Below are 15,909 nucleotides of genomic sequence, written 5' to 3'. Positions count from 1 at the left end.
TCTATTTTAAACAACTAGTATCACGCCCGTGCGATGCACGGGTCATTTTAATTTCTTCATATTTATTTCATTATGTGAAATAAAATTTGTGAAATGATAAACAAAAGAATATTCAACATCCTCTTGCTTTGGATTATACTTTTTCAATCACATTAACCCCACATGACCACAAGAGTACATTTAAATGCTAACTTTTCTTAAAAATGTCAATACGATCACATTAAAATTTCAACACATATTTGTCTTGACATTTAAATATCAGACTTAAAATTAAAAAGCATTTTAAATCTGTGAAAATATGAATTAATCGTTGAGTTATAACTGTAGGAGCAAGTTTACGTTGCAATAATTTAAGATTGCACTGGTGAGACACTTCCTAGTCGAGCTTCATTTCATTGCAATATAGTGACCTGTACACTAAAAACTCAAACCTTGAAACCTAAATCCTAAACCCTTAACTTTCAAATATACTCATCATGACCAACAAATTAGCCAAATATCAATAAAATTCTCCCTCCTCCCCAGTTCAATTTTACTTTGTTGATCACTTATTTTATTTTGGGGGTTTTAAATCTGTATTTGATATCTTACACTGGGTCGGCCTACTTGATAATCCTTACTGATAGTAGAGAATTTTTTTACCTGAATCTTGGCTGTAAATCTGATTATATGCTCATATTAAGAAAGTGCAATTTTAATTAAAAAAAAATGATGACATTCTGTTTTTTTTAAATTGTGCAAATCTATACATATATAAAAGAGAGTGTTGGATCAATAAGAGTGGCTCGATCGATACATTTGGATCCTAAACCATAAACACTAAACTTTGAACTCTAAACCATAAATACTAAACCCTAAACCCTATTAGCTTCTAGATTTGAGATCAATTAGAATGGCTCGATACACTTGAACCCTAAACTATTAATCATAAACCCTAAATGCTAAACATTGAAACATGGATCTAAACCGTTACCTTCATCTCAATTATATGGAGATATGTATTAGTTAATTTTCATAAACTTTCTCACTTCCTCTTCGCCTAATTATCATAAAAATAAAAAAAAAATTATTTCCAACTTCTAATTTTATTGAAATATGCATAATAATAATTTATTATTTTCTATTATCATAAAAACATTTAAATATCTTTTGTGATTCAACATTTAATTTCCACAATTAATATTACCCTACCTACATTATAAGAAAAAAAAACTGTCATTATAGCTTTGAACGCTAATCAATTTTTAAATTTAATATTTAGTTTTCTGACCTATTTAGCATACTTAAAGGGGACGTTTTATAGGTTTTGAATTTGGAAGGTAAAAAATATTTTTTTATTATAAATGGAGGAAGTGAAAAGTTATGGTAGAGGCAGTGGCGGATCTAGGGATGTAAATTTACCATGTCCGCCCCCTCCGTTTGCCTCCGACGTCGCCCCGAACAATAAAAAAAAAATAGCCATGTCCGCACTAAACCAAGCTAATACTATATATTCCGCTCCCTCCATTTCCGGATCCTGGATCCGCCACTGGGTAGAGGCATCTATTTTTCACACACTGGTCCGATTTTTAATCCTCTATTCGCCGGTTCACACACTAGCTGATCTGATTTTTAAAATATTATCACCATTCAAAACTTCTGACTACGCATTCTTTTTAAAAGCTAGATTAATGTAATGTATTGAGATAATTTATTTTATTTTGCATTGTACATCTTCAATTAATTTATTGTTAAACACATGCTTATTTTTTATTTTAGCATTTTAAATTAGTACACAATTTTTGTTAATAATATTGTACCAAAAAATCAACTAACTCAACTGAAGTAATTCTACAATTATTTCTAATTTTTAAATGAATTCATGAATACGATTTTATATTTTGAGATTAAATCCTAATACTCCGTCCATATTTGAATTCCATAGTTATAGGGATAGATTATAAATGATTTATATCTATTAAACACTCAAATAACATGATATTTAATCTAATTAATCCATAATTATAGGGATAGATTGTGTCAAACCAATTTATTATAAATAGAATTTAATAAATATTGCCAAATTAAAAAATTAAATATTGAGCAAATAAGATAAAGAAACCCAAAATCATAAAACAGCTAAACTCCAAAGGCCCCGATAAGTAATTTCCTAACATCAAATAATTGAACAAAAATAAATTACAAAAATGTAAATTAAATAAATTGAGCTAAAAATAATCTCCTCCTCCATTTTCTTCTCCACATTTCACCGCCTGCAATTTCCAGCAACTCCTCCATGCTTCTTATGTTATTTTCGGTAACTTCTCAATCTTCTCAGGAGTAATGTTTATTTTCTTTCTTCCTCCAACAACGCATTTGCTGGATTGTCGCTGTGAAACCTTTAGTTCATGACGACGATAGCATGTCTGAGGCAGCAACACATGAGAATCACCGCACTTTTTTTCCACCACGGTCATTACAATTTTAATTAAAAGAATTGGTATTTATAGATAATTTAGTAGCTTTTGGCATTCTAATTCCTTTTATATTCTTCTTTATTGACTCTTAGTGATTCTAATTTAATTTATTATAAATTAAAGTAGTACTCCCTCTGTAACGCCCCACTTTTTGAACCCTAATTTGTGAACCCTAAATTACTGGTTTTAATGCTATTAATTTTGCGAAGTCCGTGAATTAATTGTCGGTAAATTAATTGGTGAATTAATTGTTGTTGGACTAGAAGTTGTGAAATAAAATATTACGCGAATTTAAATAATTCCTTTCCGTGAGGAATATATTTATTGAACTCAATTTGCGTATTGGATCGAATAATTGGACAAATAATATAAAGGTTCAGTCCGTGATAAATAAATTATGGATTGCACAAGTTAAAATAAAATACAATGAGCTGCGAAGTAAACTAAACTAATTAAAATAAAATATCCTTAATTCAAATCTTAATTAAAGATTTTACGCAGATTTTTCCTGCTCCGTGAAAAGATATTCATCCTCCGTAATCTACAAATAAAATTCCAAATAAATTCAAGTAAATCAAAAAGAAGAGAAAAAAAAATAAAATAAAAATCAAAACCCCCCTCAATACACGATTTGCAACCGCCTCTCTCTCATGAATCTCACCCCAAATCTCTCCAACCTCTTAATCAAATCTTCTACCCCTCTATAATAGTTGCTGCACCATTCTTCCTCCCACCTCTGCAGCAACACAAGATTTCTCTTCAAATTCCTACTCAAGGTAAACTTGCAACTCCATCTCTGTACACGTTTTTGCTGCTAAATCAACTCGTCGAACTCATGGAAATTTTTGAATAGGACCGAGACAACAGAGACTCAAGAACCATTCTTTCCAAATCCTTGCAAATTTGATTTCTCATCCACTAAGGTAACAAAGGAAAACTATCATCCTATTCCTCAAGAAGAATGTACATTGATACGGAAAGTTCATACTTTTTTTTACAGAAACCAAGAATCCAGATTCAGGGAGAAGAAACCAACAACTTTGATTTTTTTTTTGCCTGAGCCGACCTGTTCAGTGAAGGTATAAACCTTCCCCTCTATCTCAAATCCCCTTGCATATCGCTTGGTTGTTCAGTCGAAACTTGAAACTCGAAGTAAAATAAACCAAAGAGCAACCTTTTAAAGGATCAAACTGGAATTTACGAAACCAAACTAAGAACCTTACTTGCGGGGCGAATCGGGTTAGGGTTGGAGGCGTCGGGTCTGTTTCGGGGTAACTTGGGGCGACGGGTGGCGGAGACTGACCGAGAGCTGCTGCTGGCAGCGGTGGCGTCGCGTCCCCGGCAGCGACGGCGGCGGATCCCGGCGACGAGCAGCAGCGGCGGCGGTTCAGGGGAGCAGAGTGCCGACGGCGGCGGTGACTGTGCAGGAGCAGCGGAGGGGCGTCGCGGCTCACGTTGGCGACAGCAGCGTCTCCCAGCGGCGAGTCGCATGCGGCGACGGCAGCAGAAATCGGCGATGCTGAGGACGATGACGGCGGCGGGGGTTGAACGCTGAGGACGAACAGCAGCTCCAGCCCCACCCCAGTCGAAACCCAAGCAGTTTTCAGATGAATTCAAGGCCGCGAATTGGAGGAAAACGGAGCCGGATTTGTTGGTGAAGGCTACGGAATGTGGAGATCCTAGTTTTGGTCGAAGAGAGAGAGTGGGAAAGAGGGAGAAAGATGTGGGAGAGGATGGAGAAGAGTTGGGCTTGGGTAATATTAATTAAAAAAAAAACATTTGGGCCTCATTAATTGACTTGAGTGAATCATTTAAATTTTTTGGGCTCCATTTAAATTGTTTAGGCCTCTTTAATTTAAATGGTAAGATTGGGTTAGTTGGGCTTCAATTTAAATTGTTGGGGCTTCTTAATTAAATTGGGGATATAAGTTGGAGAAAATAATTAAACTTTGAGGCTTTTAAATAAATCATTGGGCCGATAATTAATAGTGGCGAATTATTTAATTAATTTCGGAATATTTCAACGAATGAATAATTATATCCCAAGTCTTGAAATAAATATAACTGCGAAGGGAAATAGTTGTGATAATTTAATCATGCGCTTAAATAATTTTTGGGGATTTATTTGACATCGTGGTGGAAAATATGAGGAGCCAACGGAGGATTTATGGGTGCAAGCGGCTGCCGAATAATCGAAAACCGAGTTAAATCGAGATAAAAGACTTTGCCTAGGATGCATGCATTTCCATTTATTTATTTGAAACAGTGTGTTGATTTATCTATTATATTAATTGTTAAAGGTGAATCATGGCAAGGGAATCGTGATCGCAAGGGAAAGAATGTAATTTCAAATTAAGCACTCGAGGTGGGCTTTCTTTTACTAAACTCTTTTACGATTTTCAAAAGTATGATTATGGTGTAATAAGGGTGGTTTAAATTGTTATGTCATGCCATGTTTGTTTTGATGATGAGATTGCGTCTGATGCCTAGCTTGTGAGTTCGCTCCATTAGGCTATAGGGCTATGTTGAGATTGTTGCCTGATGCCTAGTTTGTGAGTGCGCTCCATTAGGCTATAGGGCTATGTTAAACGAATTCGGGTCTGAGTAGGGCCGCAAACCCTATCAGGCTGTGTACACATGTGGGATCGTGAGCCGTCCTTGCTAGTCGGCCGGTCTCGTGGGCGAATAGTGTGGCCACACTTTCGTCGCACTATGGAAAGAGGATATGATTGATTGGTTGTTGAGAAAGTGGGGAGATTGTTTTGCCTGGCCAGGCTATGAAACTGTTTTTGTGATACTCGATGATATTTCTTTTCTAAATGTAAAACTCGAGTTCACTATGGTATGGATGACATAACTTTTATCAAAATGTTTTCGGCATGAGCCCATTGAGTATTCTTATAGTACTCAGCCCTGCATGTGTTTTCCCTATGTGCAGGTTGAGCGGCGACGAGGACGTGTTGGTGTTGAGCAAGTGAATTAAATATGTTATTGATGTCTTTGAACCTTGAGTGTCGTTGTGTCTTCACACATGACGTCACTCTTTCTCTTGGTCGTTTCCGCTGTGACGTGTCTTAAATTATGATTTATTTGGGCCGACAACTTTAATTGTTGGGGTAATGGATATTCTGAATTCCTGGTTGGATAATATTAAACTCTTGGTTATTTATTTGGATATTAGCTGTTGGTCCAACTTGTGTTGAAACCCTAATTCCTTTCGTCTTCTACTTAATTCTTTTAATCACGATCGCCCGTATTTATTAACCCTAATGGGCGGTCGTGACACCCTCCGTCCTAGCTAAGATGACACATTCCTTGGCCGGCACGGAGTTTTAGGAGTTATTGGTTAAAGTGTTTAATTGGAGAGATGAAAGGTGTGTGAAAGTATTAAAATAGAGATAGAAAGAAAGATGAATATTTTAATAGGAGTGAAAAAAAGTTGTTGGGTGTATTAATTGGAGAGATAAAGTTTCCAAAAAAGGAAATGTGCCATCTTAATTGGGACAAATTAAAAAGGAAAACGTGTCATCTTAAGCAGGACGGATGGGGTAATAAAATGGCATAGAAAATTTTAACCGTTCTGAATGAAAACTTTGTGAATCTGAACCAAATGCATGTAGAAGTTCAACCACTACTCATATTATTAGGTTTTATTGAATTAAATTTAATTCAAATGGTCATTGTCTTCCATTTATTAAAGAAACACATTATTAGTTACTATTAGAATTCTCCTAATCACACGTTTTACATTTAATCATATGTTTAATCAGCCATTTTTATTTTTGATCGTATTAATTTTTAACTAAAATGGTATTTCCATAAATACCCCCAAAACTCGCCTTTTATACTTGTATAGATGTTACATAGGCAACTTTTTTTTATGTACAATTATCAGAAATTCGACATTAAATACTGATCCTCTAAAGTTTCCAAATTCACGTCAACGTTTTACAACATTACATAAATGGAAATGTATATTTCTTCCTTCCATATGTCATTAAATAGTATCTCATACTATCACTTTGAGGCAACAAAATATTTGTTTTTTACTTTTACTATTTGCCAAAAAAAATGGACTAGTGGCTAATCTAGCACCTAATTTTTCATTAAACCTTTCTAATTTTTAATTTTTGCTCCCTTGGTTTTTATTCTTGGCTCCTCACATGAAATAAAACTCACATTTCAACAACTAATTTTACTCATATTTTATTATATAAATAATATATTGAATTAGGATTCATGTTCCATTAAATTTATTTTAATTTCTTTTAAATTCGTGCAGAGTCAAAGTAAGATATTTATCCTGAACAAAATGAGTAGGGTTTTTATTTTTAGGTAAATTTATTTTAATTTTTTTAAAACTCGTGCAGAGTCAAAATAAGATATTTATCCTGAACAAAATGAGTAGGGTTTTTATTTCTTACCTAAAAATGAAAACTGTACTTATTAATGAAATAGAATTTATATAAAAAAGTATTTTATATATTATACTAAGGAGTATAAAGTGAATCAATTTAAAAATTAAAAATAATAAAAACAAGTCAGGCAAATGATGTACAGTTGTACACACTACAACCCCACGCCACGTACGCAAGTCAGGCAAATTGTGGACTTTCTTCAACGTAATCTCAGCCGCTGATCAAAATCAACGGCTAGAAAGGCCGCGCCCACGAAAATCAATCGGTATACACGCGACACCCACTCACTCTCTCCCTCCCTCTTTTCGCCGCTCCCTTCAATCAACGTCGCCGGTGCTCCGTCGTATCACCTTGACACATAAAATTTCAATTGCGCCTAATTTATGTCGGATCGTGAGAGATATTCTTGCTTATCTGCGTATTTGGCTTTGATCAAAGGTATTTGTTGTAATATCTCATATATTCAGCATCTTTTACGTTATGAAAATCATTTCCCCCAATATGATTGCTTAATTACTTGTCTCGTTAGTTGGTTAGTGTGTATATCACAATTTTCAAGTGCTTGTGAACGCTTAGTATTATCCTTGTAAATAATTTATTTGTATAGGAGATTCAGTGATAAAGTTATAGGAAAGGTCCTAGCCATCTAAGTATGTTTTTATATGTGTATGTGATGCAGAAGTTGATATGCTGTTTGAAGTTTCAATATACCACTATGGTGGGATGGAAGGATCAATGATGACTTTGAGTGATTAAAAGTTGAATGCACGTTTAGCTGGATACGGTTTGTGTGCTTTCCGAATATCTGCGGTTCGTTATATTGTGTTTGTGAAGTGTAATTACGGCTTTACCTTTTTTACTTTGCATGTAGTGGACTGCCGAAATTCATGCAAATTTGGCACATGAAGTTGAGAAGAAATGCCGGTACTTTTGGTTTTCTGTGGGAGTTGATTAATGTGCAAGTAGGATAAAGTGTATGGATGCTGAATTGGTAGGTACCAAAGAGGTGAATATGGGCCATCATGGGGAGCTGTCATATGATGGGGATGCTGATTCTAATATTAGTGGTGACATGGATGCTTCTGGGCACTTGCTGGTTGAGGATGGTATTTTTTCTGAACCGTATGTTGGGATGGAATTCGATTCTGAAAATGCAGCAAAGATGTTTTACGAAGACTATGCAAGAACTCTGGGGTTTAATGCTCGAGTTTCCTATGACCGTTCAACCTCCACGGAGTTTTTGTGTTCCAGGAATGGATTAAAGAAAAGTGCTGGTGAGAGCTGTGGGGCAATGCTCAGAGTTGAACAAAGGGGTGAAAACATATGGATTGTGTCAAAATTTGTGAAAGATCATAGCCACGCATTTGTTAGTCGTAGTAAGTTGCGGTGCCTTAAACCTAGAAGACATTTTGCTGCTACCACAAACAGTGCGGCCAAAACTTTCCATGGTGTAGACATAGTTCCTAGTGGCGTCATGTATGTTTCCGTGGATGGAAATGGCAATTCTTCAGATATTAACTATGTAGCGAAGAATATATCTGCTTCCGGATTAAATCATCCAGTGAAAAGTATTGGAGCACTGGGCCTTACACTTGAGCATTGCAACCAAAGAAGAACATTGGGTAGGGATGCTCAAAATCTCCTTGATTATTTTAAGAAGATGCAGGCAGAGAATCATGGATTTTACTATGCTATACAACTTGATGAAGAGAATCGCATGGCTAATGCATTCTGGGCAGACTCTAGGTCAAGGAGAGCTTACAGTCATTTTGGAGATGCAGTTGTTCTGGATACAACGTACAGGATGAATCAATTTAGAGTACCATTTGCTCCATTTACAGGGTTGAACCATCATGGTCAAACTATTTTATTTGGTTGTGCGCTACTTTTTGATGAATCTGAAGCTACATTTATGTGGCTATTTAAAACGTTTCTGGCTGCCATGAATGATCATGCGCCTGTCTCCCTGACCACAGGTATGGACAGAGCCGCACAGGCTGCAGTTACACAGGTTTTTCCTGAAACTCGCCATTGTATAAACAAATGGGACGTGCTAAGAGAAGGCCATGATAGAATGGCTCATGTATGTCATGCTCATCCTAACTTTCAGGTGGAGCTCTATAACTGCATCAACATGACAGAGACCATTGAGGAATTTGAGTCTTTTTGGCTATCAATACTTGATAAGTATGATCTGAATAGAAATGATTGGCTTCAGTCTATATATAATTCTCGCAAGCAATGGGTGCCTGTTTATTGTCGAAACTCCTTCTTTGCTGCCATTTCCCCCAGTCCTGGATTTCAGAGCTCCTTTTTTGATGGCTATGTGAATCAGCAAACTACTTTGCCAATGTTCTTTAGACAATATGAAAGAGCTTTAGAGAACTCATTTGAGAGGGAAGTAGAAGCTGATTTTGATACAGTATGCACCACTCCAGTGCTGAAGACACCTTCCCCAATGGAAAATGAGGCTGCTAGCATGTATACAAAGAGAATATTCTTGAAATTTCAAGAGGAATTAGTAGAGACATTTGTATATACTGCAAATAGAATTGATGGAGATGGGAATAGTAGTACATTCAGGGTTGCTAAATTTGAGGATGTCACGAAAGTCTATTTCGTCAAACTGAATATTGTGGAAATGAAAGCTAATTGTAGCTGTAAGATGTTTGAGTATTCCGGCATCCTGTGCAGACACGTGTTAACAGTATTTACTGTAACAAATGTACTTACTTTACCATCTCACTACATCTTAAAGCGGTGGACCAGAAATGCTAAAAGCATCATTGTAGCCGATGAACAATGTGATCTGCAGGGATCTCTGATGACAAGATATAATAATTTATGCAAGGAAGCAATTAGATTCGCTGAAGAAGGGGCAATATCGCTAGAGACATACAGAGCATCACTTCTTAGTCTTAGAGAAGGAGGGATAAAGGTTGCTGGTGTTAAAAAAAATGTAGCAAAAGCTGCACCTTCTAGCTCGCAGGTTGGTGGAGTTACTAATGATGATTGTAGAACATCGACAGCAAACCTTGAAATGACCCCTCTACTTTGGTCACGCCAAGATGATATTTTTCGACACTTTAATCTTAATGATACTGGTGTGCCTACTCATTCAGATCTGAGTGTCCCACGCATGGCACCAGCTTCTCTTAACCGTGATGGTGGTCACTCCGAAAACATGGTATTCCCCTTTTGTTTTTGTTTTTGTTTTTTTTTTGGAGAGATTACAAGGGAACTATAGAAATAGATTATCTTTTAGAAAGTTGTTAATCACTTAAATCTCTTTTTTTACATTGGGATACAGATGATTCTTCCTTGTCTTAAGTCAATGACCTGGGTAATGGAGAACAAGAACTCAACTCCAGCTAATAAGGTAGCTGTAATTAACCTGAAGGTATGTGCTCCAGTATGATGACTTTATTCCAGAATTATTGGTGTACCACCTGTAGCTTCTTTTTCCTTCCATTAATTACTTTTCCAATTCCAGTCTTTCTGAAACCCAATTTGTTGCTCCAAAGGAGAGTTACAGAAATATATTACCTTGAATCTCAAACAGTCATATAACAGCTAATCTTAAACAAGAGGAATGTAAAAGACAAAAAGAGAATGTGTGCATCCGCCAAAAGCAAGTTACTCCCTTTTTATTTGTTACTATTATGTGGTGATAGATTTCTTTTGAAAAATAATGTGACCCCATATTAATGTCATTTCCCTGAGTCTCCTTTGTTCAGGAAGGACCGGAACTAATCTACAGCTCAAAAAGCTCATATGATACTGATATTTCTGTTACAAGTGTCAGGCGATTTTAGTTTTCTTCATGGCTTTGAATAATTGTTTTTAATTTTTGTCTAGATGGCTTTCAATACTTGCCACTTCTATGATATCAACTTTAATGAAGAAGTTGAATTTATGCCTGCTGTTTCTAATTTACATGTTTTTTTTTCTGCTTCTGCAGTTACAAGACTACGCCAAGACTCCAGCAAGAGAATCAGAGGTAAAGTTCACACTATCAAGGGTGACTTTGGAGCCCACGTTAAGGTCCATGGCCTACATCAGCGAACAGCTTTCAACTGCCAATAAGGTTGCTGTCATCAATTTAAAGGTTTGTGACTCTCAATTTTGATACTGAATTGGATGAAATAATTGTATGGACACCCTTATCTTTTGCATGATTCCAGTTATACATGTTAAAGATCATCCTCCAACAACTACAGAAATTAATCCTGAATGGACAAAGGGGAATTGTGTGTCTAGGCCCTAACTGTATTTTTGAGATACTTAAGTTAATCTATGCAATAACTTTGATGGTGATTATAAGTGTCGCTTTACTAATCTGGATTCACAGGAAGGGTAAAGTATACTGCAAAAGTATCATCTTTTCAAAATTGGTGCAATAAAAGAGGAAGTAGTATCCGAGAGGCAATCACCTGCTTAGTAACATGTAGTTGCAGTTATCCCACGGACCACCCTAAGGAGAAACTTTGCTAATTGTTCATTTGCATACCCATATGTTATTTCTGGACTGGACGTACCCTTTATTAGCATTTCATTAGAGTTTGGATCTCACGTAAATGTCTGTCAGGCAATAATGTTAAGCCCTTTTTAACTTATTCGTATTGCCATGTGTGACTGACTGGGTTCTTGTAAACTTCATGTGGACATCGCATTTCTTCGATTTCTGCCAAGAATCTCTCGGTCTCTTGTAGGTTTAGGTAATCATCAATGATGAAGTGTTAATAACTATTTTCTTCCATCAAACATCAGATGGCTATGACACTTACCTTCTGATGTGTTCTAAGCCATAATCATTCTCTTCATATGATCTGCTCTTATGTTCAGCTTCAAGACACAGAGACAACCTCGGGAGAATCAGAAGTGAAGTTTCAGGTTTCTAAGGATACTTTAGGTGCCATGCTGAGATCAATGGCCTATATTCGAGAACAGCTTTCAAGCACAGTAAGGATTATTGACATATGCTGGAAAAACATGATTTTTTCTTGTAAAATCTTATGATTACCTAATCAAAGAAGTTATCAGTTTTATTTGACATTAGTTCCTCTTATGTTACTTGGTAGAAGTTAGTCTAACAAGAATCTGTTGGTAAAGATGGCAAATTCGTCCCTAACCTTTAGATGGGGAATAACTTAGCATCCGAGCTTTTAATAATATCATAAGTTGCAAATATCACGGTTTGTCACAAAACTACTTATTGTACTGACAATGTGCAACATCTGCAGACTACCTATATTTCCCTTGTTAAATTCTCAAACTGCTGTAGATGTCGTATTGCTTTCATCCAGTGATTCTCATATTTTCTTTGCAGCTGATTGTACCAGTCTCGCCTTTTAACAGCGACCTTTATCTGGCTGATGTGTTAATATCATTGCAGATTGAGCCCAAGCAAGATAATCTAACAAAAAGACAACGGAAGTAGGTGTCTTCTGGTGCCACGCATTCACACATGAAAGTTTAGGTGCGACTCATCTTAGGTTCTTCTCTGAACATTCCTTTCTCTGACTTCACCCCGGATGCTCTCATCTTGTGGGTAGTTTAGTTCCAATATAATCTTGTTTGGTATATCCTGCTTGTAAATGTGATCTTTCTTTCAGTAGAGCAGAGTGTTTATTTTATCTCATTTTTGTTTGATAGTTATGTCCCAGATTGTATGACGCATAGATGATGACTCTTTGTACATTTATTTAGATGGTTTTGTAGAGCTAGCAAGCTATTGATGTAAAATGGGATTTTCCAGTGTAACTTTGTACCCAGGTTATGTTTATGGAATAAGAAAATTTTTGCATACCCAAGCTCGAGTTTAGCCTAAAAAAGCTTGTTTGAAATTCGGATTGTATACAACAAAAATATTCAAAATATAAACGAATAGTAAAATGGAAAATATTTTGATTCGCTCAACCTCTGATCTTCTTTGTACTACTATATCATTCATTGTTGCCAAATATATTGTTGCATATTTGCATCAGCAAGTTTAGTATAGCAACATAACTGGTGCAAGTAATTACTAAAATTGCGTTGCTTTGATAAAATAAAATACAGATCTTGTACAGATCTTGTAACCAAAAAACAATATTCGATTGATAAAGTCAATCAAATTTTAAACACGAATTATGGTTTTGCATACATTATCCTATCAATGTGATGCTATGGACAAAGGCAGCATCAAATTTACCCTACTTTGAAGAAAATATTCCCCACAACTCACCATAAAGGAACGAAAGCTAATAGCAACTTAAGAACATACTGGCATTCAGCTTTCATCAGTGCTTTGCGTTTGGTGGGCTTCGAATATCATATGATCGATCACTCCTCTTACCGCACTGTTGCATAGCAAATCTTATCAAAACAGTCTCAAGCAAGTTAATGTAGTGAGTCTCGCAAGGTAAGTTGATATTAATTTGAATGTAGTCCAGAGAGAGAGAGAGAGAGAAAATGGAACTCACTCGTCCTTATACTTTTGAATCTTATCTGGGTTGGTCTCATCCTTATGATGCCTGAACTGCGATTGCACCAAAGTAATTAAAAGTCTCTGTTCTGCTGCAATCGAATAGTTAGATGAAACGGATTAGTTGAAAGAAACACTTCTCAGGGAGGTCAATCATAGCCCAAATAGTAATGAACTTTGAAGTAATAGCGTCAGTCAGCTTCAAATTAACCATATGGCAGCTTTTTACTTTGGTTTATTCAGTTTGTAATCCTGATAGAGATATTTTTACATTTTCTCAGTACAACTACACCCACCATATTTCCACCCAATTCAGGCAGATTTTCACCATGGTCAAGACTGAATACCAAGGACTACAAGTGACAATCCACTAGAAGTCTAGATCTGTTGGAGTAATCAAAATAAACCAAATGGATACTTGGGAGCCTTTCTTTCTTCTTAAAGTACAGTAGTTTCACAGTAAACACAATTCATGGTTCATCCTTTGTTGTTCCATTATGAGCTTTGGACTAGCTGCTTTGCTGCAGGAATAAGGGACGAGTCCTCTATTTTTGAACGCTCAGAAATAAACTAAGCATTACAGAATCAGTCAAACTTTTGATCCTAAAGGCACAGCAGCTCTCTCTAGAAACACTAAGATTAAAGAGGCTCTAGGCTATACTACGTTATACTTATAACCTAATCCAAGCTGATTCGCAAACCCTTCATGAAGTGCGCCCAGTCATAAGGCAAATGTGGATGTGGCAAGAAGTAGGGTATTAATTATCAACTGTTCTGGCTCGAGAGCTACAAGCTAATTTACTTATTTGTAAAAAAGTTATGCTCCGGCCAAAGAATAAGAGGGAAGACTTGCTCTCCCAATGAGGAAGTCCTTTGATCCAAAACACTCAGAATTCAAAACAACGCAAAAACAAAGGATTCAACGCATGAAACAATCATGTATACTCTTCAATGCATGCAAAATAAAATTCCATTGTCACCCTAAGCACAGAGTACAAAATACCTGAGGCTCAAAAGAATGAGCTCGCCGTAGGCATTCACGATAAAGCTGCATATACAAGGTCCATAATAAGGTGCAGAAGTAGCATAAAAATAACCATAAGTGAACTTGTATATAGTTATTATAGTTTGATAAAGCTGCAACATGAAAGGGGTCCTAAAATTATCAAACTTATTCCATGTTCATCGTTGCTTCATTTATATTAAAAAACAGCAGCAGATGTTGATTTTGATGTTTTCAAATTCCAATTTAGCATAAAATTAGGGTTTAGCAATTGAGAGAAACAAATTCAAAATAAGAATTAGTCTGACCTTGGTGACATTGTTGGCGATCTCAGGAGTCAATGTTGGTCGGACAGAGGGCATTTTCACTGCAAAAAATGTCTAGGGTTCAAATCACAAAACAATAATGGAGTATAATAGTAAAATAGAAATCGATGGATAGAACGACGAAGTTTTAGCTGAGCGAACTGAATCGAGAATTGCGTAAATAAACTAAAACATTTCGTTAATCCATTCGACAACATTTAAATCGAAAATAGCCGGCCAAATAATCTAGAAAATGGAATTACCTTATCAGTGGAAGCAACACAGAAAGATGACGAATCTGCGAGAGGGTTAGGATTGTAGAGTGGAATTTGGTGGCGGCGGATCAAAATACGTATAATTTTTTAAATATACTAGTTCTATTATTTAATTAAAATTTGAGAATTATGAATTTATTTCGTATATACACGTATTATACTTTTTTAATCAAAGTTGGTATATTAATATATTCTATGTATAGTTGAATTGGAAAAAAAATTTGAATGTCAAAATATTGAGGAGATTAAAGCATCAGCAATGGCGTCCGTCCCGGCGAAATTCCGATCGGTGTGTCGGAATTCCGAGGCGGACGTCTGCCATTGTGCATGATATGCACGGATACGGAATTCCGCCGAGGACACCGCAGTTCCGCGACGTTACGCGGAATTCCGTCGCGACGGGCGTGCGGACGTCCGCCATTGCGTTGACTTCCACGGACGTCCGCGCGGAATTCACGTTTATTGCATTTTTTAATTTCTATATATACGGCTCGTTGAACTGCATTTCATTCGCACCACTTGTTTTAACAAGATTCTCTCTCTACATTTCTTTTATATATCCGGAATGGTTGGTAGTGGTAGTGGTAGTGGTAGTGGTGTGCATTATGAACACATGATGCGTCTGATTCATGCACGTGTGCGGGAATCAGCGGAGAGGGAGGAATAAGCGGCCTTGGTGCAGGCGGTACCTCGACCCATCCATCGTCGAACTATAATACCCCGGGACCACCTCGCTGCCCAAGCTCGGTTGTATGAGGATTACTTTGCGCCGGAGCCACGGTTTGGGGAGAACCTGTTCCGGCGACGGTTTAGGATGCATCCCCGCTCTTTCTGCATATCGTGGGCGCTTTGGAGGATGCGGCTGGTAAACCCGGCCACACGTCGATTCAGAAGTGCGCTGTCGCAATCAGACAGCTGGCATACGGAGGCGCGGCCGACATGTTCGACGAGTACCTCCACATCGGCGAGACGACTGCCCGCGATTA

General features: G+C 36.8%; 1 protein-coding gene and 2 long non-coding RNA genes across 4 annotated transcripts; 1 reads left to right on the top strand and 2 right to left on the bottom strand.

The window, feature by feature from the left end:
* Positions 1-2,924: 2,924 nt before the first annotated feature.
* On the bottom strand, positions 2,925-4,174 carry LOC121811106. Its single transcript, XR_006052509.1, has 2 exons — positions 3,680-4,174; positions 2,925-2,997 (listed from the first exon to the last, which is right to left on the bottom strand). It is a non-coding gene; the product is annotated as an uncharacterized LOC121811106 (long non-coding RNA).
* Positions 4,175-7,163: 2,989 nt separating this feature from the next.
* Positions 7,164-12,687, top strand: LOC121741660 (protein FAR1-RELATED SEQUENCE 3-like). Of its 2 annotated transcripts, XM_042134513.1 has the most exons (7): positions 7,164-7,312; positions 7,554-7,658; positions 7,746-10,061; positions 10,185-10,274; positions 10,836-10,982; positions 11,720-11,836; positions 12,270-12,687. In XM_042134513.1, the coding sequence occupies exons 3-7, from the start codon at positions 7,851-7,853 to the stop codon at positions 12,312-12,314; spliced, it is 2,610 nt and encodes an 869-aa protein (XP_041990447.1). In that variant the 5' UTR covers positions 7,164-7,312; positions 7,554-7,658; positions 7,746-7,850; the 3' UTR covers positions 12,315-12,687. The 2 variants fall into 2 exon arrangements, with proteins under 2 accessions (XP_041990447.1, XP_041990448.1); XM_042134514.1 differs by lacking the exon at positions 11,720-11,836.
* A 290-nt stretch (positions 12,688-12,977) lies between these two features.
* Positions 12,978-15,027, bottom strand: LOC121811094. Its single transcript, XR_006052507.1, has 5 exons — positions 14,912-15,027; positions 14,652-14,710; positions 14,344-14,388; positions 13,339-13,432; positions 12,978-13,215 (listed from the first exon to the last, which is right to left on the bottom strand). It is a non-coding gene; the product is annotated as an uncharacterized LOC121811094 (long non-coding RNA).
* Positions 15,028-15,909: the final 882 nt, after the last annotated feature.

Source organism: Salvia splendens, chromosome 7 (assembly GCF_004379255.2).
Source record: "Salvia splendens isolate huo1 chromosome 7, SspV2, whole genome shotgun sequence".
Lineage (NCBI taxonomy): Eukaryota > Viridiplantae > Streptophyta > Magnoliopsida > Lamiales > Lamiaceae > Salvia > Salvia splendens.
This window is presented reverse-complemented; position numbering and strand designations above follow the sequence as displayed.